A 25,354-nucleotide genomic window follows, 5' to 3' on the forward strand; every position below is an offset into this window, starting at 1 on the left:
GTGGTGTATATGCAGAAGAATATGATGAAATCATGGAATATTGTGTCGTCGTAACACTTCAGACAAGCAATTCTCGTACCAAACTCGACATGTTTGTTTTTAAACTAAGAAAGATTGGTGTTATCCGTCTAATTCATTAGACACCAAGACGAGAGACACGTTACTGTAGACAGGATGTTCAAAATTAGATCTACAGGCTGTTGCCATGTAAGTCCCTTGTTTGTCATCTGTACAAAATGTTATGGATCCCAGTAGACGGATGTGCTGACATCTAGCTTCGGCCCTACTCACAGTAGCCTACAAGCTGTTTATTGTCTTCAAGATTTGACTGGATACAAGGAAAGTGTGAGATTTTAAGTTTCCACGCCAGTGAGTGTCAAAACTGCGGACCTACATTACGAAGGCAGTGTCTCTGTGACAACACTGCGTCTCGTCCCAGCAGACCAGAGGAACGCGCATCCGTCCACTGTAACATTTCTCTTAATTAGATTCCACAGAACTCGGTCTGTTCCTTGTGGAATGCAAACAATGCTCCTTGTGCCCGCTGGGGATGAGAACGAGATGCTTTCTTAGACGTCTCCATCTCGAGTCTGCCTCTGACGGTGATAAAATTCAATTATGTCCTCAACCAAGAGGTATGACCACAATTTAAATTTGTAATAACCCTTGGTTCGTTTCACAGTGGATGTAGCCTGCTTTCACGTTGAACATGTAATCTCAGGGATACGGGATGCAGTCAGAGAAGACGGCGTGATAATGTTGATTACTGTTTGTAGTTACATGACAGTTTAAATACACAAAAGCCGTGTTTGAAGTTCGGAGCAGAAATATTTGTAGCAAAAATTTGATTGCCTGTGAAAGATAAATTGCTTTGAATTTTTATGATGCGACACACAATCTATGTTAGATATTTAGTAATTTAGATTTTTTATAACTTACTAACTTAGCTCCTTGCAGACCGAAGTTTCCGGAAACTGACCCTCGAGGGTTCTTGCGTCAAGGAAGCATTCCTTTTCAAAAAACGACGCAACACACAACAACAACAACAAAATGTAAAATTAACGAGCCCTGATTGGTAAACCTGAGACTTATACAACTGACTGACTGACTTCCATTGGCTAACCAGAATTATCACACCAAGAGGCTGACGGTGGAAATTTCGTAATTGTGGAACATTCCGAAAATTCAGACCTTCTACTAGGGGATGATACTAACGAAAACATCCTCAGTGGAAACTTCCATCAACTTCGATTGCCAGCCGTGGTCGGTTTATGTAACTTGAATTTTGAATGTGCCCCCCCCCCCCCCATGGCGTCCAGATTATATCTTAGGAAAACAAGCCGGGGTCTGAACCACAGACTTGTGCCAAGTACTGGTTGGTGTTTGTATGGAGCCCCACAGCTGAGAAAACTTCTCACTGAAGTGGCTCTCAGTACCTCGCTGATGATTTGCATTAATGTGCAATCATAAAGATAACTCCAGCTTATTTCTAAAGCTGATTTTATCGAACTACTTATCGTTAACTTCCGTATGTTAATTATAAAAATAAAAAATAGTGTAAAAGTTGTCCGTGTGCTTCACAGCGTGTAAGGAAATGTAAAAACAGTTCCGACGCATTCACCTGTAACTTTTACGAATAACATTACCGACAGAGTTGTTTGGTGTAACCATGGTAACAAAGTTAGCATTGAGACGCCACATTCAGTCTCTTCTGTACGTAGAAACTCTGATCGTCCTGTAAAGTGTCCACTATTGTAATTTTTTTTTTAACCAGAACTGGGAAACGTCGAAAATATGATAAAGATTTCGTGTTGTCAAATTTTACGAAAATTATTTTTGTAGTTGTCAGGTAATTTGTTCATACGCACAGATGTAGGGGAGAGCTAAGGTTTGAACAGCTCTACAACTAATTAAAATGGAACATTTAAAAACGTATTTATTTATTATCTTTGACTATTAAAGTAACCAATGACTTATTATAGTGGAAAAAGAAGAACATTTTCACTTGAAAAATTGCAATGTAAATTGCACCGTCTTGCCCCATATATGGGGGGGGCAAAATGGGGCTGTTCTTCAATTACTTATTTTTCATAGAAAGGACACAAATATTCATCTTCCTCGTCTTCCCCCGAGCAAGATATATTCTTAGAGAACCGGTTTATAATTTATGCTGATGAAACACTTTTATGCTCTATCAGTGTAGTCTTAATGAACAAGTTAAAATTTACATAAATGCGCTTTACTGTAGACGACGGAAAATGGCTGTCTTCTGGGTTGTAGCGCTTCTAATCTGGTAGACGTTTATCTACGCTTTAGATGTACTTGCTGCCTCCATCATCAGTGAATGACAGCAAGCATCTGTGTCTGGGATAAACGACGCAGCATCCAAGAACGCAAACGTATATTCATTCTCGCCGCCTTTAGAACCTCAAAACTGGCGAAGGGACACATGAGTCCTATCTGACGTTGTGTGATATATTTTTGTCATGTTTTAGTGTCATTACATGGTGATGAAGAATTATGTATTAAGCGTAGACGAATAGAGTTGGTTTGCTGTGTGTTATATGTCTTCATTATCTAAGGTAGCTTAGGCCAGGCACCTCGTTTTTTATTTCTTCTTTCTGACTGATAACAGTTAGGGTCAAACCCGGAATCTTTTGAATATTCGGCCATTAAGCTAAACTTCGTTTTATCTCGTGACAATGGTTGATTCATTGTATCGGTTTCGTCTTGACTGTTCAAAGCCTGGGGCAGATTTTATATTCAAGAGACAGGATGTCTCGTCAGACGACTGTACTGCGTTATCATTATTACGACAGATTTAAATCTGTTTTATTTTTGAGGTTAGTGGCCGGATTTTGTGACTCTTGGGTATTAAACCATTAATAGTTTAGACATGAAGTTACGACACACTAAGGGTACTTTCTCCGTAGTCCAAGGGCCACATAAATAATCATGAAACAGTCATCATTCATCGCAAATGACAGCAAAGTTGTAATGGCTTTCCCACAGCGGACCCAAGATGCCTGCTCCACGTCACAGAGTGGACGGAACTTTCACTCAGCGCCGGATGCAAAGTGCGAGATTCAGGAATAGCCGATTAACACTCAATCAAGTACTGTAATATAACCGAATGAAAACCTGTTTAATTTCTTCCGCCTGTGGTAGGCCGAAACTCTAACCTCGTCTTTCAAACACGCAGTAGTTTCAAGAAGTGTCGCCAGGGGCATGTCGTTCGTCAATTGTGCTCCCTCGTGTCAAAAACCAGCAAAATGGCCCGAGGAAGTAGATTATATTGATAATTATCTAAAGAATTTAATAAGGCCCGTCTCTTGGACTACCTGCCTAATTGCGAGGGATGCCTTCCTAACAAGATGATAAGATGACTGACTTATAAATTGTTACCCCGTGTACTCTGGCAAAAACTGACCGACGTTTCAGAAGCACTTGGCCGTTTTCATCATCTTACGATAAATATCTCAGAAGACGATCATCTTCACGTTCTTAAGAAGATTTCGAATTTCATGGCCTCTGCTAAATAGCCGGTATGTGCCATTATAATTCATTATTTATTATTGTTTTAGCCCTTCGCAGCTTTTAAACTTCCTCGTGCATTTCTTACTTCACTAATTACTCTTTTGATTGGCGTGAAGTAAAAAAATGAAAAATTAATTACTTCGCTCGATATTGCCGGTAAGTTATCAGTTGTCTTTTGTGGCACTCCATGAATGCCCTTCTAATTGATCAACAGTTATTAAACGGGAAATGATTTCGTGAACATGTTATAAAATGAGAAACCAACAGGTTAAAAGTAAAAAGGACAGATGTTGGGATCCACTTATCCTGGACTTAAGTCGGTCTAACACTGAGGCATTTGGTTTGAAGTCGTCTGAACTCTGACCTCAAAGGTATTTCCCAGACTCGAAGTAAATAAAATGACTGAAATTTCAAGATTGTCAGTTTGTGCATTGAATTGTTTCGTTTTGTATTGTTTTTTAATCCTCGGTTTACAAACGCAATTGCTGTGTTTTAATTTGTTTATTATTATTATTGCCACATGTCGACTTTTCCACAATTTGCAGTCTCTTAATTGACATGCTGATGTTAATGAGTTAATAACCACAATAATTTTTCATGTTTACATAAGAACTTTATAATATTACCTCCATTTCCTCAAGATGTGTCGATGTGTTCCTCTATTTCCGGTCGATGATCTTCGTCTTTCACTCTCGAATATTTATCTTTATTGAAATAAGACTTAGTAATTGGTAAGTTAATTCTGGCTGTGGTGATAAGACAGTCTGATCCTCACATAGGGCTCATAACCTTGTTTTACTTTTCTTTCAAAGCCACGAAAATTCAATCGGTCTGTTTCTTAAACCTTTGTTCTGGGAGAATTTTCTCGAGGGCAGAATCGATTTTCGGTAATTACTACACATGTTTTGCCTTCGCCTTCTTATAGCGGCCGGTACTTAATTGCAGAGCTACAGAACTTTCTTTTCGTGTGGCGGAAGTTCGCGGACGGATATCGTATGGCGGCGCTCCACTTATCTCGGAAGACACTCCGCTCTGTAGCCTGCGACAATCATTTATTTATTTATTTAAAGTTTATTTAAATTCACTTTTTCAGTGTCTCAGACTATATTGCGTGGAGTGAGAGGGTAAAATTGAATAATGAATTAGAAAGGATGTCGAAGGAAGTGGTCGTGGACTAATTTTATGTATTATCCATGCATTTGCCTGTAGGGATTGATAAAAACTACAAAATCCCAGTAAATCAGTGAATGGCGCTGACCAGTGGCGTTTAAAGCCAGTAACACCTATTGACGTTTTCTATAAGACCCATGATTACTGCACAGTAAGTAATTAACCGAGATTAATTAACGTGGGATTCATCGTCCAGACTAAGAATAATGAATTCAAACATCTGAGGCTTTCTTTAATTTGTATCAAGTTTTGACGGTCGCAGATTGAAGTCTTTGTGTTTTAAAATCGGCTGCGGCCCTTTGTTCCATAAGCCAGGGGTGGGAAATCTTTTGGAATTTGTAGGCCACGTTCGACTTCTGACTCCATAACGCCGGCCGCGTGACTAGTAGATAAGAAAAGTAATATTTGCACAAGTGCACCTGTTATATAAAATTTATTATATTTATTTAAAATTATTATAGATTTAAAATTTTATTTTGACATAAAATGTTAATAACCATGTTTAAGAGATAAAAATTAAACAAACCTGAAGTGTGTCGAGTTACTTTTTCTTACGAAAATATCGAGTCACTGCTCATATTCTACATTTAATAAAACGCGTTTTAAAACCTTCTGAGGTTTCATCTCGCTGGCTCATTGCATTCAGTTGCCACGAGAGTTAAAAAAATTTTATACTGAAGGGCCGTGATTTATAGGCAACTCATCTTACTGTTCTGTGTTGCGGGTTGCATGATGTTAGTTGCGTTTTCTCTCGTACTCTGACTGGATCACAAGGCGCTGTTCGGTGTGTCCAGACTAATGTAACTCATTACGAAGATCTAAGAACAAAATGTCGTATTGGTGGTTAAGCCCCCTTGAATTGGACATCTCTGCATTTGATAGAGGCGAGTAGTTACCTTCAAGCTACGGCCTTCTTTTAAGATGTGTCTACTATTTGCCTTCTGTACACAGGGAACAATAAAGTGAGTTCAACGCGCGTCTCTTTTGTATGGACTTGGACAACACGTGGTACAGCTTGTGACGTCGATAAAACAGCCTGCGACAATTGATTCTACGCCACACAGCATTTGTCAACTTTATTCATTCCACAGATGAAGTGATTATTTTGGAACCTTGGGTGTAACCGGGCAGTAGATAATATTCTGAACCAGATAAATCAAGTTTATAACTTTTAATTTACTTTCCTAACATAAATTTGGTCTGATTTTTGCATTATGCCTGCCTCAGCGAAGGGGTCTCTTTGCATAATGATTATAATTAAACCATTTGATGCGATCATATTTCTCACTTATGTGTTATGGATTAAGTCTGCATGCTCTTATCCCATCTGCCTTTACTCTGCCAAGGTCACCATTCCAGATGAACAACTGCAAGCTGTGAACCTACTTTTCATGTAAGTTCTGACTTCGTCGGTTAATTCTCCTCTCCGAGGACCAAATGTCGTGATTCTGTCCTTGGCTTCGTTGTACCCTCAAATAAAATAGCAAATTTGTATCTTATATGCGTCATGTTTGTGTTTGATTAAATATATTTATTTGTACAGTCTATACACAAACGTTTGAAGTTTATTGGTGTTGTAAAAAATTATATAATATTAAAACATTTGTTGTGTAAAATATTATATTAACGCTCTTAATCTTTACGATTAAGAGCGCTAATATAATATTTTACACAACAAATGTTTTAATATTATATAATTTTTACAACACCATTAAACTTCAAACGTTTGTGTATAGACTGTACAAATAAATATATAAAATAGCAAATATCACATTCAAACAAGACAACATCTGAAATTACAGATTCACTAATTTCAGTCACAGAGAGAGATAATTTCTGATTTCTGTTATTGAGGTGCCGGGTTTGAATCCTGCCCAGGACGGCTGTATTGGCTGAGAACAGTTACACGTGCCCTTGATCCCTCTTTCCTGATCTTTTCACCTTGAAACACACCATCGCCCGCTTTCTTCTTAGCCCCTAACACTCGAAATATAATCGTGTACTCTTGACATCAGGTTTTAAATGTTGAGAGTAACATTATACGTTATAATAACCTCTGCAGTTGGTTAAACGCCCTGAAATAAACTACGACGCAAACATTTTAATGCAGGCAGTCAATAAAATATATTTTTTACCCGAATATAAACATGAATTTGTTGACTTCTTCCTGCTCTAAACTTCATCCCTGATGGGGGCTCAGCTTTAATTTTTATGCTCTCCCCAGATACATTAACCGTTCGTCAATTATGAGCACACTCTCCTTTCCTTACAAGGATACAGATAATAGTTGGTATCTTTGTAGAATGGCATTGCCCTGGAAAGATCACTCACTGTGCTGGCAGTTCAGAAGCCCTGCCCCCGCTTCCTGCAGAAAGTGAACGCGGCCCCGTGGAACCTGTCTCAAGCCTTCACCGTTGTCTGAAGGAATTAACCCAGCAGCCAGACTGTCTTACAACCCGACGTCATGACACGGTTTCTCCCGAAGCCAAAACCTGCTCGACTAGTCAAAGTGTACTGTTGTTACAGAACTCGTTGGTTTATAGAATTTGAGAATTTATCCATTGGATCGTATAATAATTAAGCAGAATCCATTCCACATCCACACGAAATTTCATTGCGTTTTAATATTATCCTCATTTCACACCAAAATAAATCAGATCCAGAGGATGTCAGACTAGGATTTTGAACGGAGATTAATATTCACCGCGTCTCATCGTCCTCTATTCAATTTTTTCTATTAATATTAGGTTAAGACTAAAAGTAATTAAGGCTCTCATTACGCTATTTCACTCACACGTTTACATATTTTACTCAGTATTGTGTTTAACAGACCATCAGTCATGTTTACTACACTTACTTACATGAAATTTTGTGGGCATAGTTAAACAATTACTGCTTTTAACCTGGTTGTTTCATTTCAGTAGACGTCCTACAGGTTTCGAGGTTATGACATTTGTGTAGAAAGTAACGTGGCGGACGCAGGCAGTAAGTAATGAGCCTGGCATCTAGGGTCATATGGCGGCGTACGTGTCATAAACACGCCTACAAGTCGTAGCTGGCCTTGTAATCCTGGGGTCTCGGGTTCGATTCCCGGCGGTGCCCGGATTTATAACTTGTGTTGGGCAAGGCCGTGGTCTAGGCAACACGGAGTTTTCCTCTGTGGCATCCCAACAATTACTCCATTAACACACAGAAGAAGGCAATGGCAAACCACTTCTGGATCATCTGCCAAGAACGTATATGAACAGGTCCCAGTCCGAGAAAAGGATGGAAGGATCCTGTTCATATGGACCTGTCGTCAGACAGAACACTAAATAATAATAAGATGAGGTGGTCTAGCGGCTAGAACGCTGGCCTTGTAATCCTGGGGTCTCGGGTTCGAATTTATAACTTGTGTTGGGCAAGGCCGTGGTCTAGGCAACACGGAGTTTTCCTCCGGGGGCTTCCCCGGTTTCTCCGTGGCATCCCATTCACACACAGAAGAAGGCAATGGCAAACCACTTCTGGATCATCTGCCAAGAACGTATATGAACAGGTCCCAGTCCGAGAAAAGGATGGAAGGATCCTGTTCATATGGACCTGTCGTCAGACAGAACACTAAATAATAATAATAAAGTTAAACAATTACTGCTTTTAACCTGGTTGTTTCATTTCAGTAGACGTCCTACAGGTTTCGAGGTTATGACATTTATGTTGAAAGTAACGTGGCGGACGCAGGCAGTAAGTAATGAGCCTGGCATCTAGGGTCATATGGCGTCGTACGTGTTATAAACACGCCTACAAGTGGTAGCATGTTTTTTTTTATATATACAAACATCGGCGTTCACAGATATTATGGTTATGTCTGGAATATTTATGTCAGTGGGAATTGATTGCTGGTTAAAATTATGAATGGAAACATGTTAATAGATTTTATAATTATTAAGTTTTGCTATCTGCTAGCTTATTGGTATAGGTGAACCTTTTTTGAAAGGAAGGCTGTGTAAAAAAATATTTCCTTAGATACAAAGTTATAGTTTTTTTTGTTCATTTTACTTGTCGCTTGTTATCGTCTGTAATGCAGCAAAACTTCAACCTGGAATGATTACATTGAACGTGTGTTAACAGTATGATATAAATATGTGTAATGTGAAGGAAGTTATGTGTCTATGGAAAATAATCTTGCAGAACACAGATATATAGCTAGATTATAAATTAATTAAATACAGTTTTAACAAACTCAAGTTATTTTCCAGTCTCCGGTGTGTATTAATGGCGCGTGGAATGGCACATTTTTCTTCGATGTTTAGTGACGACGTATAGAAGACCGAAATGGAGTTCTAATGGTACTCGCCATGGACGTAACCTCCACTGAGGTCACCTGTTACCCCGTAGACTTCGCCGAGGCCAAGGACTTCGTGTTCACCGAAACCGTAGTCCCCTGCAATACCTTCGTAGCCGCCGATCAGACCGCCGTGTTCCTGGAGAAGAACTGGCACCGGGTTCTTCACTATGACGGGCTCTGGAACGTGTACAGGGACAGGATAGGGCTTGGAAACAGGGACAGGGTGAGGTACAGGGACAGGTACCTTCACAGGGACCTTCACGGGATACGGAACGATCTTCTCAACGGGATAGGGCACCTTCTTCTCAATATGAATGGGGTAAGGTCGAGGCACTGGGACGGGGTAATGCTTCACAACGGGAACAGGTACAGGGACCTTGACGGGGTAAGGAATTGTCCTCTCTACAGGGACGGGGTACGGCTGAGGAACAGGAATTGTCACTTCCTTTGTGATGACAATGCTCTTGATCCGGCTGGTGGGACTCAGGCTGTGGGCCCCGTACCCCAGCAGACCCAGGCTGTGCTGACCCCCCAGCTCGTACCCCGCGTCTCCGTATCCGAACCCCCCAGCGTAGCCGCCAGACAGCTGAGGTTCGTAGATCAGCTCTTCAATACCGCGCTTCTCTGTCTTGGTGGATGAGGTCTTCTTCGGAGGCTCCTCCGCGTCCTTCTTAGCCTTCTCCTTCTCCCCGAAGGTCGAAGTGAACAGCAGAACCACGAGACACACCTGAGGACAGGACAGACGGTGGTAACTGATTCCACGAAGTGGACAGATCCTTGGGGATTGTCGTGGGCTAGAAATTCGCTCTGGGCTTCATTTTGTGACCACATTTTCCAGTGAAGGAGAGGCCTCTGCGATGGGACGTGGATTTTTTTTATAATGAATTCTCCTCAAATAAAATATGACAGGTAACAATACAATCTAATCTCCGCTGTTATTGATTTGTATAATTTATTTCGCTTGTAGGTGGATGTCTGGTCCAGTGAAGAATATAAATTCAAAAATAAAGAATTTTATTTTATTTTACGGAAGAAGTATTGAATCCTAAAGCATCTGCTGTGAGATTGGCTGAACTGCCTGTTCATCTGTTGATGAGCACGGATGCAATAGGCTAGAAAGATTCATACCGTCGCCATGTTTATAGGTAATTGAACTTATGTTCAATGTCACACTGCTTGTTGCAGTTTTTCACTGGGACTAGGTACAGAATATATCTTACCGCCTTGTTATTTTACACTGTAAGAAAAATTCAACTTCAAAAAACGTTACGTAGTGTGAAGATTTCGATAACAACTTTCCTCCGAGATTTCGGTAGCCACCTGCGCCACAGCCCGAAAAACACAATCGACATTTGAGAACCGCGAGACCCTCAAAACTTAGTTTTTGCCTACTTCTAGATCCCCCTTGTACACAGAATTTTATAAATAAATTCGCCACTCTCCCCTGCCTCAGAAGTTAACCCGGAAGCAGTGTTAGAATGCCGTGATTTATCTTATAAATAATTCCTTAATTTATACCTGATTATGACAAAGACAATGGTATAATAAATGGTTTTTAATCTACGATACTGTCTAAATTTATAATTTTATGTATTCAGGACATTATAAATTACAATCTTAAATATGTGTATCGGCTCAGGAAAAATTCAAGTCACTTTTGATCTTCATTATATAATTTCTGTACAAACCAAACACTTTCCGGGACCAAGGAGGACAACCGGGATCTTCCGGGCCTACGTACGGTTAGGGAACTACCACCACATTTGTATTTTCAAACAGCAGTTAATCGTTCGAAGCCGAAGCTTGTCCAAAAAAAAAATGTTTACCAATCCAGTCCCTACCGCAAAGAAAACACAGCGTTTTTAAGTTACAAAAACCGATAGGTCATTCTGCAGGTAAAGTACACAGTTACCTCTAGGGTTGAAATTTATTGACTCATGTTTCAGTGCCAGACGATGTTATTTCGGGGTCTCTCATGAAAAGGACGTTGTGCTAAAATAAACCACGACCACTTCACACTGTCACAGAGCTTTTATTTATACATGATACGCCTTCGCGAAATAATCAACACCATTGTGCGTTTCTTAATTGCAATAGGTGTCTTGTATTTCACTGTTTACGGTATGTCCAAAAGTACTCACATGCAACCTCATGGCGCTGATAACACTCAAGTACGCTTATCGACAGGAGCACGGCTTGCTTTTATATCGACTACTAGAATTTAAAACAAAACAGCAACCACACGCTAACACTTTCGCCTTTTCGATCCGTCGGAGCTCGTTCTTCTCTTGTTTCTGATTAGTTTGCCCGTTTCACACACTTGGCGCTGTAAGACCACCTCAAACATGGTTGACGTCTTCTATCTGAAGGGAACATTAACTGAACTTTGAGTGAAGTAACACATTTTTAGTTCGTCTTCGCCCGTGATAAACTTCAGAATGTTTACTGACAAGATCGGCTATTTCATAACACATTCCTCTAAATTCTTGTCATGCGTGCCGTAGGCAATTTCTTCTGCGAGGTTTAGCAATCAGGCTGTTGTAATCATGTGGATTAAATTGTATCATTAGAAAGTAGGTTAGCACATCAGGGCAAAAACTACCATTAGATAACTATGCGTGTTGGAGGACTTAAGCTCGTCTTATAGGTTGATCTTGGCTATAATTCCAATATATATATTTCCTGACAAAGGTGCCTTATTGCATACGGAATATACCGACCGATGTCGTTTTAAAAAATTTTGGTGTGGTAAGGAAAATTACGCTTGACAGAAATTGTTAATTCCAAGAAGACAGGAGGGACTCGTTTACACATACGTTTCAAACACATTCTGGATACTCGCTTTACCGTGATGATATTTTGTTGCGTATGTAAATTAATCATTGACAAGCTATATGACTACAGGTGCCCGAATTTATAACTTGTGTTGGGCAAGGCCGTGGTCTAGGCAACACGGAGTTTTCCTCCGTGGCATCCCAACAATTACTCCATTCACACACAGAAGAAGGCAATGGCAAACCACTTCTGGATCATCTGCCAAGAACGTATATGAACAGGTCCCAGTCCGAGAAAACGATGGAAGGATCCTGTTCATATGGACCTGTCGTCAGACAGAACACTAAATAATAATAAGATGAGGTGGTCTAGCGGTTAGAACGCTGGCCTTGTAATCCTGGGGTCTCGGGTTCGATTCCCGGCGGTGCCCGGATTTATAACTTGTGTTGGGCAAGGCCGTGGTCTAGGCAACACGGAGTTTTCCTCCGTGGCATCCCAACAATTACTCCATTCACACACAGAAGAAGGCAATGGCAAACCACTTCTGGATCATCTGCCAAGAACGTATATGAACAGGTCCCAGTCCGAGAAAACGATGGAAGGATCCTGTTCATATGGACCTGTCGTCAGCAATTGGAACCCTGGACCTCCCTAATATGAAGCAGTGACTACCAACCGCTTCACGGCAATGTACATCCGAGGGGAATTGTTTGATTCGCAAGACTCTGGCGACACGTCGAAAAACTCGTTTAAGATTTGTATAATAACCACTTTCAGCTCGACGACCCCGCCTTTCAAGATATGTCTTATTGAAAGGTGAAATGTCAGTCTCTGCCATTAGAATAAACTTATAAACCGATGCTCAGAGTGGAATTGTAGTGTGCGGTCGGCAAAACATCACGTGACCACCGAACATTATCAGCGTGCAGTTGCGAAATGTTAAATCAAGACTGACAAGTCTTTGTATCGTGTACTGACAGTCCCGGTGGTGGCAAATCCATGGTCTGCTCAAACATTTTTCGAATTCCACGTGTTCCTGCTTTGTCCTCTGGCGGCAGAGGCCCGGCTGTTTGCCTCGTATAAGGATTTCCACAGTTCGAATGATTCTCAGGAACTTTGAAGATCGTACACCTACCGAAAGTGTTGTTAATTGGTTTCTGGTTTAACTCTGCAATATTTCTTTATTTTCTCAAGTTATGAAATAACAGAATTATGGGATTATTTATGAAGAATTGGAAAGACTGCTGAGAAAAATGTTAGAGGTTTAATTAAAACTAAAGTCTTGAAAACTATTTTGGAAACAATTATGAAAAAAACTGATCCGGAGATAGGGATTAGCTCTATCTAGTGGGCCCAGCTGTGTAGGAACCTGAAGACGGAGATAGAGTCCCATCTCCGAAACGTCGTTTTACGTTTTATATTTACTAGACGATGGATACTATCCAAGAAAATTTTTATTCGGTCCGGAGATAGGGATTAGCTCTATCTAGTGGGCCCAACTGTGTAGGAACCTGAAGACGGAGATAGAGTCCCATCTCCGAAACGTCGTTTTACGTTTTATATTTACTAGACGATGGATACTATCCAAGAAAATTTTTATTCGGTCCGGAGATAGGGATTAGCTCTATCTAGTGGGCCCAACTGTGTAGGAACCTGAAGACGGAGATAGAGTCCCATCTCCGAAACGTCGTTTTACGTTTTATATTTACTAGACGATGGATAATATCCAAGAAAATTTTTATTCAATTGACTCTTCACCATCGTCAAGAAGTTTTAGATTAAAAAAAATGAAGTTTCTCAGGGCAACTGCCTTCAGAATAGGGATTTGAATCCGGGACCACTATATGAAGGCGTGGTAACTACTCGGCTGTGGTATCTGGACACTGGTTATGTTACATACTGTCGAATTTTGTGGGTAGAAGACAGTCGGTGAGGGGTGGACACGATCCTGACTCAGTTATGGACCAGGTTTTGCCTGTCATCAGATCACCAGCTACCAATGACCTTGACGTGTTTCATTCACGTGATTGCCCTGTGCGATGGGATGCTTCACCTCTGAGGACTCGGGATAAGTGTTGGCCCTTGAAGTTATTGGTTATTCGTTGAGATATTTAGTTAATTATTTGTGACCAAGACACTGACATCTGGTTTTTTTATCATGTAATCCTCTGTCGATTCGCCAACCCATGGGCCAGATAAATCTCCTTACCCCGTTACATTAATCATCGCTTTTAATGGGTTGAACACATCAAGATGGTTGAAGAGCCAATTCGTGGGACTATCTGAAGGTTGCATTAAAATGGAACTGACAGACTACAAATAAATGAAACAGAATGGAAATAATTCTGCTTATGAAGACTTACGAGAACTTTTTATAATATTAGTAGCGTAATTAAAAATTACGCGGTTGTTCGCTGTCTTGACTTATTTAAGAAAAGTTTATCAGGTAATTTACTTCATAAGCACTGGATGGAAGGTGATTTCAAATGATGAATTTGGGTGTTTGCATAAGGGCTTTAGTAAAGCATTTCCAGATGCTAGAGCGTACTTCATAGTACTACAGGGAACTTGCACAGCCAATAAGTAGTGGTTATGAGCACAGTAGGTCTCCAGGTGGGGACTGGAATCCGAGATATTCCTAATATGATGAGGAGTGTTGACAGGATTATAATAATCCACATTCCAGCTCCTTATATGAATCTGATTATCTCGTCCTCGCACGTACCACTAAATTACATGTGCGTATTTTGAAACTCGTTTGACGAGCGAACACTTTGGTCTTTACGCTGTGCGCTCCTATTAATTAAATGTCAAAGAGTTCTAACCATGCCGTTGTTTCTGGAATCTTGTAGGAGCAGTTCAGAAATGTTCAGATTTTTCTAAACGCCTCTACAATCTGCCATGTTTCGTTGTTTGCGGTCTTGTGGACAAGTGACCTCCGTTCCTCCTTTATAGACAGTGTTGAAGCTTCAATAAATTAACAGTTTTTAACAATAACTGTCTGGCTGTTTTAAACCTCGCTGCAATTCGATTTGTATTAGTATGTTAAAATAAATGCCTTTTAAAATAGCAATAAATCTGCTGATTTTATTATAAATATATTTGTACATTTTATATAAATCGTGATGCATTTTAGAAACACACAATATTCCTGCATCTTACAAACTACTAAATACATGAAAATGCAAGTGAAAGTACGTAGTTGTTGTTTAAATAATGAGGAAATTGCAAAGGAATTGAAACAATTTGCTGTGGTCTGTCCATCCGTCCGTCCAGTGTCTTGCAGAGTTGACGTGTGTGTGACAGCTGACCGCACTCGTTCTGAAGTGGAGTGAGCTTTGTCTCCAGGAGTACAATGGCGCATGAAACTTACGAGAATGTTCTTCTCATATGCGTAAAGCAGGAGAACATTCTCAAGAAGGAATGTCACTAGAAAATTCTGACCTTAAACATGTTAGGTTTTGAAATGACCAAAAGTATTTAAGTATCCAGCGGCATGTGTAAATGTTATAGCGTGAAGATTAAATTGAGAGGACTCCGCTCATACTTTTTTGCGTACGCTTAATCGAAGACTGATGTATCTGCCAACAGCCATTGAAGAGCTGATTGTCTCTTGCGTGTCAGTGAGGTACAGTACCTAATGATGGTACCCACCTAAGCCGTACCCTCCTCCAAAAGAGTGTCCGAAACTCAGCCCCTCGTGTCCCAGGCTGTAGGCACCGCCAATTCCTCCGTAACCCCCGTCAAGGCCGCCGAAGCTGCTGTCCTTGAATAGAACTGGGACAGACTTTTGGATGACGACCGGACTAGGGACAGGGACGGCGACGGGTTTAGGGATGTGAACGGGAACAGACACTGGATAAGGGACCTTCACGGGGACCTTAACAGGGTAGGGAACGGGTTTCTCGACAGGGTATGGAACCGGCTTCTCCACAGGCACTGGGTAAGGCTTGGGAATGTGGACAGGGTAGGGCCTGTCTACCGGGACTGGCACAGGGACCTTTACAGGGTAGGGCACTTTCTTTTCTACGGCAACTGGGTAAGGATGTGGCACAGGGACCTGGACTTCCTTGGTGACGGTGATGGCTTTGATGTGACCCTCGCCGTACCCGATCCCTCCGCCGTACCTGATCCCCTCGCCGTACCCGAACCCTCCGCCGTGCCCGATTCCTCCGCCGTATCCCAGACCGTGGCCGGCACTTAGCAAGCCGGTCCCGAGACTCCCGAAAGAATATCCACCTCCGTGTTCCAGGAGATGTCCACCCCCGTAGCTGTCCAAGCCGTGGCCGTACCCTAGGCCGTAGATGCCACGCTTCTCCGTCTTCGGGGTCTTCGGTTCTCCAGCTAGTGCGTGACCGCACATAGCCACCAGGACAAATACCTGCGCACAAGCAACAAAAATGGCCAGATCAGAAGATAGGTAGACGAACCCTGTCACCATCCCGACCCACATCGAGCTCATTTCATGTCAGTAACGTACCGATGTCCACATGTCCGCGTGTTTACAGAGTCTGTCCGGTCATTGATTTTTCCGGTGACAGTTCCCTCGTAACAGGGATGCCCGGAAGTTGTCGGAGCGTTCAGCAGTTCGCGAGGACCCCGTTCATTCGTGGTCACTGTTAAGTATGCGGTGGGCGTATATTTTTTTAAAATAAATTATGTGTTATTCCGCGCTCCCTTCACGACTGCTAAGCGTCTCAGATATATTGTTCGCCATTTATGCTCCTCGGTTGAATTGGAATACGAAGTGACATTCGATAAGTGAACGAGAAATCGGTCAAGTCACTTTGTAAAGGCCTGTCTCAGTATTTGCGAAAGATACGTTCTTAAGACGTTTGCCAATGGCATTGATACAGTTTAATATGTGTAGGTCTCTGCGATACTGCGGAACTGAGCAGATCATGGCGCCTCAGAAGCTACACGAAGCTCGTCGAAGTGCACGACGGGAAAAATTCAAATGAGGTCCGTGATTCTGACTGACTTACTTACTTAGTTACCTTACTTACCTCAATTTTTTTCGGGAAGCAATTTCCATGACAAATGAAAATGATAATATCTTCTCGCAGGATCAGGTACGTCACTTCGAAACTAAGACAAATGTTGCGGATATAGTTTACCTTTTCAGAAGCTGATAGTCGCTCAGTTAGGCAAAGATATTATCCGCCTCTTATGAAACTAAAGCGAATATTACCATGCACACAAGAATCTGCCATTGGTCTTTGTTCTGAGCCAGTTGAATCCAGAAAACACCTTCGCATTCTGATTTGAATACCCTAGCTTATTTAATATTACCCTCTCATATGCACAGCACAAGCCTCAAGCGAGACTGCAATTCCAGCTGGTAATTTCGACCTATCCGCGTTCATACGTGCGTCCAACTCTCTTTTGTGCCCACTCTGAACAAAAATACTGAATTATTCAGCGTAAAATTTAGTGGTGTGTATTAATTACGATTCATATTTACTTCGAGTTTTAAACATGGCAGGATTTCATCCTGAATCCGACAAAGACGTTAGAAGAAAACTAGCTCGCCGCACTATACTTACAAGTGCTTCCATGTCTGCTCGAGTTCACCGGTGTCTGATATCACCACGTGCAGCTTTGCTTTTATAGCGTTCACGTGAGAAGAAATTACATGACATTCGCTTTCACCTTTCTCTTCCTTCCTGTCCGCACATGTAACACATTCATATGTTTTGTATCTGCGTAATCGCATGGCAGTTTCGGATTACGAAATTCTCATCAAAGACGGTCATTACATCGAATGATTCTTATCACCAGCGTAAGCAAGCTATCAGTTAGGAGCGAAGTATCCCATCAGAGCAGGGGGTTTCTGGCAACCCTTGAGCTGAATGTACCCTGACCTCGGTCACTCTAGGCAGTGCGACTTTAAAAAGCCGCCATCGTCTGCTTAATTTTTTTTTATCAACATTCAATCTCAGCTTTTCTTATCAGAATTTGTAGAATGTAGCATTTGCTTCTGAAACAGCGTCATGTAGCCATCAACAAGGTTGGCAACCATGCAAAGGCTTCGCATGTGAACACCCCTGCTGTCATTAGGTGCAAATTATAGTAACAGAACTTTACAGTTTATACAAACGCAAAATAAAAATATGGCCATCGCTTGAAATATTCTCTTGTGATTATGGTAAGTAAGTGATATGGCATGATGAATATTGGTAATTCTGTTGGCAGTGCGAGTGATAGATAATTATAATGTAAGTTTCATTTTACAATTCCTCGTTGGTCTAAAGCACATTACACCGACAACAAACGCATTTCATAGGATATCTCAATGCTCCGAAACTCCGGAACACTAAAACAGCCATTTCTATGACGAGTGTTATGAATCGATTAGTCGATTTGCTATAATATCATTTCTTGTGAATATAACTATCTTATGGGTTGATGGTAGAAATTAACCAATTGATGTTTCAGAGATGCTTTGTGCTTTCGTCATAAGTGAAGAATGGGTGCAGAAAAGACCTCTGAAACGTCAGTAAACTTCTAGCAACAACCCAGAAGACAGCCATCTTCACACTCACCTTAAATCTCACCTGATATTAAATGTTCAGGTAAGGTTTCCACGATACGGACAAGAGAGTTTAGACTCGAGAATCTTCTGTAATTCGATGATGTTGGTAAAGTATCACATCAACCGAGATCCTGTTGATTGTTACTTTGGTTGATGTCAGGGCTAGTCTCGGGGTGAAGAACCCTTTCTGCTGGAATCAATTCCTTGTCGTTGGCCCATGGTCAGTCGTGTGATCGGCGTAAGTAAAGAAGCTGGCGGTCTTCTTAATGGGGTTGGCCCTCTCTTCAGTGAACTGAGTGTTAACATTTTACAGTCCAAGAAGGAAGATGCTCTTCTCAAACTCTAAACAGCATGGGATCAGCGTGGTGAGCAGAATATTTGAATCTAGTTAGAAGGGATGTTGTGTCCCACCGCGAAGTCTCGGGTTATCGCCCAGGATACAGCATTTGGAATTGTGTTCGACAAAATCTCGGTTGGAGAAATGAAAAAAAATACAAACGGAAAATCTTGTAAAAGATGTTATATAAAAACAAATGAATAACTAAAACACGTGGAACGAATATCTCCATGACAGGACTACTTTATGTGCGAATAGGAAGACCTGACATCGGTCGACCAAGAAAAGATGGAGTGATCAATTCCGGGTGAGCATTGCATTCACGATAATGACCAGCGGCAGGGTCTTATGAACACAGTAATGAACCTTCGGTTATCTTGCGCCAATGAAGGTAGGAAGTTGCAGGCACTGATATAATACCTGCTTCAGTTCGTAAATCACAGGTTCCATGGTCAGTCAACCGAATAGACTGTGGAGGAAGTAACCTGCTTGGCTTGAAGCACTGGCCACGTGAGAGAAACACGAAGTTTCGCCTCATACCCTCGGCTTTCACGGATTAGGTCTTCTGGCATATTCCGCTTCAGAACTGATTTTGAAAAGATAAAACCGAGTTGTCGTGCCTGGAAAACGGTACTTCATAACCACAAAAGTCTTAAAGAAAAGTGTTTTTACATGTGGTTTAATTAGCGTCGAAGTATGTCACAAAGATACACTGAAACTTGAAGAGATCCTTTGATTCACGTGGACACAGTTCTGTACGTGTAGATTCCGTTTGTCCCCTGCTGTTTCAGGAGCCTGTGGTAGGGATGTCAGAGAATATAGTTCTGTATGAACCTCGGATGTTTCGCCAAAATTGTGCATTCTACCACTATGTGGACTCAAACATGTGCAAAAGAAATTGTTTTACGGTACCTAATACAAACCTAGCGGTGGTCTAGCGGTTAGAACGCTGGCCTTGTAATCCTGGGGGTCTCGGGTTCGATTCCCGGCGGTGCCCGAATTTATAACTTGTGCTGGGCAAGGCCGTGGTCTAGGCAACACGGAGATTTCCTCCGTGGCATCCCAACAATTACTCCATTCACACACAGAAGAAGGCAATGGCAAACCACTTCTGGATCATCTGCCAAGAACGTATATGAACAGGTCCCAGTCCGAGAAAAGGATGGAAGGATCCTGTTCATATGGACCTGTCGTCAGACAGAACACTAAATAATAATAACCTAATACAAGCTATCGAGGCGGATTGCTAACCAAAGTGAAAATATCTGTCTGTTCATCTATGTTCTTACCCCTTCCCACCCTCCACTCTTTCACCCTTCCTCTCCTCACCTTGTCGCTCACCCTCATTCTTTTCTTTTTGCAATTTGTTCCCTGGAGCCAACATCTGAAAGCCTCCTGGGTTAAGAATGAAGTAACACGACGTTACACGTTTTGGCAGCATTTCCGGTTATGACACCGGAGCCCAAGGGCAGGAAGGCGAGTTGGTATGCGAGCGCGAGCTTTCGCAGCTGCTGAATGTTGCTAGTGGAAACAAGAGGCATGCGCGCATGTCAACTGGCACCAGTCAGTTTCTAGTAGCGGTCGGGAGCTGCGGATTTTTCCAGGTCACTCCCAAACTTTTATACCTTGCGCCTCCCTTAAAACATTTCATAAATTTCACCCCCCCCCTTCCAGATTTGACATAAAATTTAGCTATGAGTATATTTTTTTTTATAATTTATTATATATTATTCAATAAATTTAATTTAAAAAACTGTAATAAAATATACGCTTTATACCTGGATTAGTGGGATGGATGTGGTTGCGTCTGTGAACATAACTTATCATACCGAGGTTGCAGTTTTGAAATGGCCGCTCTAAGGTCGTTTTCTAGGTTCATCGTAGGTATAATTAGATTTATATTGCCGTTTTCTTCCTAAAACCGCCGATGCTGTACGAGTCTGAATTCTACAGCACTATAAGACAACTTGGTCTGACTACGTAATATCAAATGCACGGGCTTTTAAAGTCAGGAGTATTTAAACCGGTGGTCACTCGGTCTGTGGACGCAGTTTGAGGACAAAATATGCTAAGGTGAGTGGCAGAGAGGACTTCTCCAATTTATTAAACTCTTAATTTATTTGTGAGTGTAGTAATTTTGATTTGTCACTTTTATTTTCCAAAATATTCAAAGGATTCATAAGCTATATTTGCATTGGGTTAAGCGACTTACAGTATAAAATAATAACCTCTGTGTACAAGAAGCACTACACACTTTATTTCTGATTTAATCTACGGAACAATTGGCCTGTATATAATTTCTAGACATGACACACGTCACTGAACTATTTTACTTAATGAAAACTCTTGCAGTGAAACAAGTTTACTTAATTCGGAGACCAGTGCTTGAATCCTACCAAACTTCACTTTTTATTATCAGTTAATTTCACTTCTCATTCACTGTATTTCAAAATAAATGTCACCTTCCAGCCGTTGATAGCAATTGTTACATTGAACTTACGAGTTGCATAAGTTGATATAATTGCGTCATATTGTGAATTAAAATGTAATTATTCGTGTTTTTTCCGTCTAATCACAATTGTTTATAAATAAAATTTATACATAAGATATTAAAATATCGTTTACATATTTGGTACATAAATATGTAAATGATATTTTCATATCTTATGTATAAATTTTATTTATAAACAATTGTGATTAGACGGAAAAAACACGAATAATTACGAGTTGCAGTGTATGAAGGCGGCAGGAACAGAGGTGTGTGCTGTGACAGAAATTTGTAGTTGGACAATAATTAGGAAGAAAACAATGCCTCAGATAAAAAGTATGACTACTCTCAGTGAATGAAAAATCTAACCTGCTGGGTAGAATACAGCTGGTCAACATATTCAATATATTTTATGGACTCTGAAGGTCCATTACAGTGTTCATAGAAACCCGCCATTTGGATTAATGTAGTCCACGTCTTCAAAACGTATTTGTTTCTTAATATTATCCTTCCATCTGTGTTTAGGTCTTCCGAGTGGTGTCTTCCCCTCAAGAAACAGCTAGTTACTTGAGGCTAGAGAGTTGTTAGCACTTCACAGAATCCCATACTTGCAGACCTCAGGTATTTAGATGAGAGTCTGTCTGACCACACATTCCTGAAGCTTCATCATCTGCCTTGCCCAGGGGTTACGGTAGGGATTTCTACTGGAGCTGTCTGTTGTTTCCCGTAAGAATTTTTCAAGGTCATTTATTAACCTAGTTCCGTGACCAGAACAAGAAGAATATAAAGTCAGATACTCTAGTACTCTACGAATTTACACACAAAAAGTTCTCATTATGGCTTTACCTCTTTGAAATAATGTGGTGTGATTTTTCAGTAGTAAGTACAATATTTCAACAGTGGCTTATTTTTCATTAGAAGAAATATTGTACTGCCCATGAATTGAATTTTGGCTGAGTATGCTACAGCGTGTCCTGTGGACAGCATACCACAGTTTCTTAATCTTGCTGTACAGAGTGGAACAATGCAATACTAAGATATCAAAACTGGAATTCACCAATTGTCATTATTTTCAGCGAAAATCTGCTTGTGGTCAAGCTAGATTACAACGGAATCAAATTAAGATCTGATGGTCGACTTTTACGACGTGTATTTTATTATGGAAAACCTAAAATAATTTATTTACACAAAAATACTTTCCACCTTGTGAAGAAAGTACTTTGTCATATTTAAGGACGTTATGTCTCCTCTCAATTAGCATAATTTGCATATGTATTTTTAATGCAATTTTTATTTAACGCTGCTTCGATGCACCAGTTTTTAAAAGAGAGTTTTCCAATCTTGTAATCCTTGACATGTGGCTATAATTTTGTCCGGGGCACGCGTACCTACAGTAACCCCCGACGCTGGGGTTTATCTCCTCCCCCAACTTCCGTGCCCGTTCGAAGGACCGGCTCCAGAGATTGCATTTGACGGGCCGCCCCCATAGCTGAGGTCTCCAGAAGCTCCACCTCCGTACGGAAGGCCTCCTGAGTTTCCACTCCAGGGAGCTCCTCCAATATTCCCTGAAGGCCCGCCTCCGTATGGTAGCCCTCCTGAGATTCCACTCCAGGGATAGCCTCCAATATTTCCTGAAGGCCCGCCTCCTGAGATTGCACTCCAGGGAGCTCCTCCAATATTCCCTGAAGGCCCGCCTCCGTATGGTAGCCCTCCTGAGATTCCACTCCAGGGATAGCCTCCAATATTTCCTGAAAGCCCGCCTCCTGAGTTTCCACTCCAGGGAGCTCCTCCAATATTCCCTGAAGGCCCGCCTCCGTATGGTAGCCCTCCTGAGATTCCACTCCAGGGATAGCCTCCAATATTTCCTGAAAGCCCGCCTCCTGAGATTGCACTCCAGGGGGCGCCTCCACTATTTCCTGAAGGCCCGCCTCCGTAAGGTAGCCCTCCAGAGATTCCGTCTCCGTGTCTACTTCCAAAGCCTCCGAGAGAACCAGAAACAACTGAAGGCGTGTTGACGTAGACAGGGACGGGTTTTGGTACTACAACGGGGTGTGGAACTGGTACTGGGACGGGTTTAGGCACAGGGACACCGACAGGTTTAGGCACAGGATAAGGCACTGGATGAGGGACGGGGACAGGGACTGGCCTCTCCACTGTAACAGGGACGGGTCTGTCTATGGGCACAGGGACTGGATGTGGAATGCGGACAAGGTAAGGACGAGGGACCGGCACAGGGACGGGGTGAGGGACGCGAACGGGGACATTCCTTTGGACAGGGACTGGGTATGGCTGAGGAACCGGGACTGGAATTTGTTTCGTCACTGTGAACGTGTTAACGACGCCACCACCTTGGCCGACTCCGGCAGCATACAGGCCCCCGTCGCCTGACCCCGGGACTCCTATAGGCGCAAGACCCGCCCCGCTTTGGTCACCATACGTCCCACGCTTCTCGTGCTGCTTCTGTCCCTCTGATGAGCACGCAGCTACCAGGGCCAGCAGAGCAACGATCAGCGCCTGCAACAGCAAGGTCGTCACACCATTCGGGTGTCCACATTAATAACACCGCTACCTTCATTACATGCGATTGATTCAAGACCTACACATATGTCTTTATTTTTTATTGTTTCAACATTACTGGGGAAGACAAAGTTACTACGAATTGAAACAAAAACTTTAACTTCCCACTTTAAGTGACTTAACAAAACCATTCCTGATATTCTTAAAAGTACTGCCTAATAATAAATGTCCATGAACTTGTTCTTTCGCATGTATTTTAAGTATTGGCAGCTTCATAAGAAATTAAATTAAGTGGGGGAAATATTATGACGTCTGGGGCCCAATTTTGTTTGCATGATTCGCTGTATATAAATTTAAATCCATGTAACCGATATTAAAGAAATAATCCCACTTCTTTTATGGAACATTAATGTGTTATACCGTATTCACAAAAGCCCGTTACTGGTTCCTGTTTTAAGCCAGATTAATCCGGTCCACAACACCACACTCTGTACTTCTAAGATCAGTTCAGATATTGTTCTTCATGCTTTCAGACCAATATTTAGTCTACATATCTTCTTATTCTAATTTACGCCTTAAATAACCCTTAGGAAGCAATCGTGATATTATAAATCCTTAACTAAACTTGCCAGTCGTAATATCTCTTTTCCTGCTTACATTTAAACACAGTTTTAAACTTCTCAGAGCTGTTATTTTGTATCGTAATTCTAAACGTACAAAAAAGATACATCATATAAAATTTGTACGCCTCTTTAGGTCACCCATCGTTTCAGATGTCCTTGTTGCTTCCATCATCAAGGCGAGGGTAGCGAGAACCTCTGAATCGTTGGTAAACTTCTACCAGACTACACGGCGCAACAACCCCGAAGGCAGCCATCATCGGACTCAACTCCTTGAAACCCTCAAATCCTACCGAAGGATTCATTAGTTTTTCCATCGTCCACGCTTTTCGTTGCATTTTAGAGAAGAGTTCTTAAAAAAACAATTGAGCTACGTTTAACACTAGAGACTTCGGAACCACGGCAAAAGTGTTTATGCACCGTGTTTAAACAGGCTGAATCTGGAATAAGGATTAACTGTTATATAATTGTTAATCATTATTCTTCTGTTATGGCGAGAAACAAATTTCAAGGTCATTCGATCGGTATCAACATTTTGTTAAGATACGAGCGTCTCCTTTCTCATCCTTTCCATTTCACTGAACAGAAACATTCTGTCATCTAATCAGACCCTAACAGAACTCGTAACCTCAGCGATTTCATCGCATTTCACTTCTGTACCGTCTCCTTCGCACTGCAGTTTGGATTTTGAAGATTCCTCTTTCCACCGTTTTACTTCAATGGAATTTGATGGGTTCCCTAAGTAAATTAACTTCTTTGTAATGGGCTCTTTTGCATGGACAACAAGGATTTTCCCAACTTTTGTAGATTCTCGTGGGTTCATTACAGCGCTCGCAAAATTAGATCCTTTGCCTTCTACAGAATCCGAAGTGTTATTAGCGTGTATACGAGAACCCTCTACTGAGTTTTCGTTGCTTTGATCTATCTGAAAAATCCGTTCAAGCTAGATACCTCTACACATTCTGCGCACAGTGGGTTTGTTTTTTCAGTGTGAATGACTGGTATTAGCCAGATTCGAAGATTTCCAATTTTAGGCTCTACGAAATTTCTT

General features: G+C 41.5%; 3 protein-coding genes across 5 annotated transcripts in view; 1 reads left to right on the plus strand and 2 right to left on the minus strand.

Moving 5' to 3' along the window:
* mldr (mitochondrial ribonuclease P catalytic subunit) overlaps positions 1 to 25,354 on the plus strand; it is a 152,684-nt gene that overhangs the window by 69,151 nt on the left and 58,179 nt on the right. The window lies entirely within an intron of this gene.
* LOC110837155 (uncharacterized) lies at positions 8,606 to 11,382 on the minus strand. The gene is made up of 2 exons (XM_022079010.2): positions 11,173 to 11,382; positions 8,606 to 9,758 (listed from the first exon to the last, which is right to left on the minus strand). Exons 1-2 carry the CDS (start codon positions 11,182 to 11,184, stop codon positions 9,027 to 9,029), a joined length of 744 nt encoding a protein of 247 aa, XP_021934702.1. The 5' UTR covers positions 11,185 to 11,382; the 3' UTR covers positions 8,606 to 9,026.
* LOC110837154 (uncharacterized) lies at positions 14,870 to 17,389 on the minus strand. Its single transcript, XM_022079009.2, has 2 exons — positions 17,353 to 17,389; positions 14,870 to 16,187 (listed from the first exon to the last, which is right to left on the minus strand). The coding sequence occupies exons 1-2, from the start codon at positions 17,362 to 17,364 to the stop codon at positions 15,444 to 15,446; spliced, it is 756 nt and encodes a 251-aa protein (XP_021934701.2). The 5' UTR covers positions 17,365 to 17,389; the 3' UTR covers positions 14,870 to 15,443.

This window comes from Zootermopsis nevadensis, unplaced genomic scaffold (assembly GCF_977971745.1).
Source record: "Zootermopsis nevadensis isolate Lab colony 2312 unplaced genomic scaffold, Znev_1.0 Znev_ptg000022l, whole genome shotgun sequence".
Lineage (NCBI taxonomy): Eukaryota > Metazoa > Arthropoda > Insecta > Blattodea > Termopsidae > Zootermopsis > Zootermopsis nevadensis.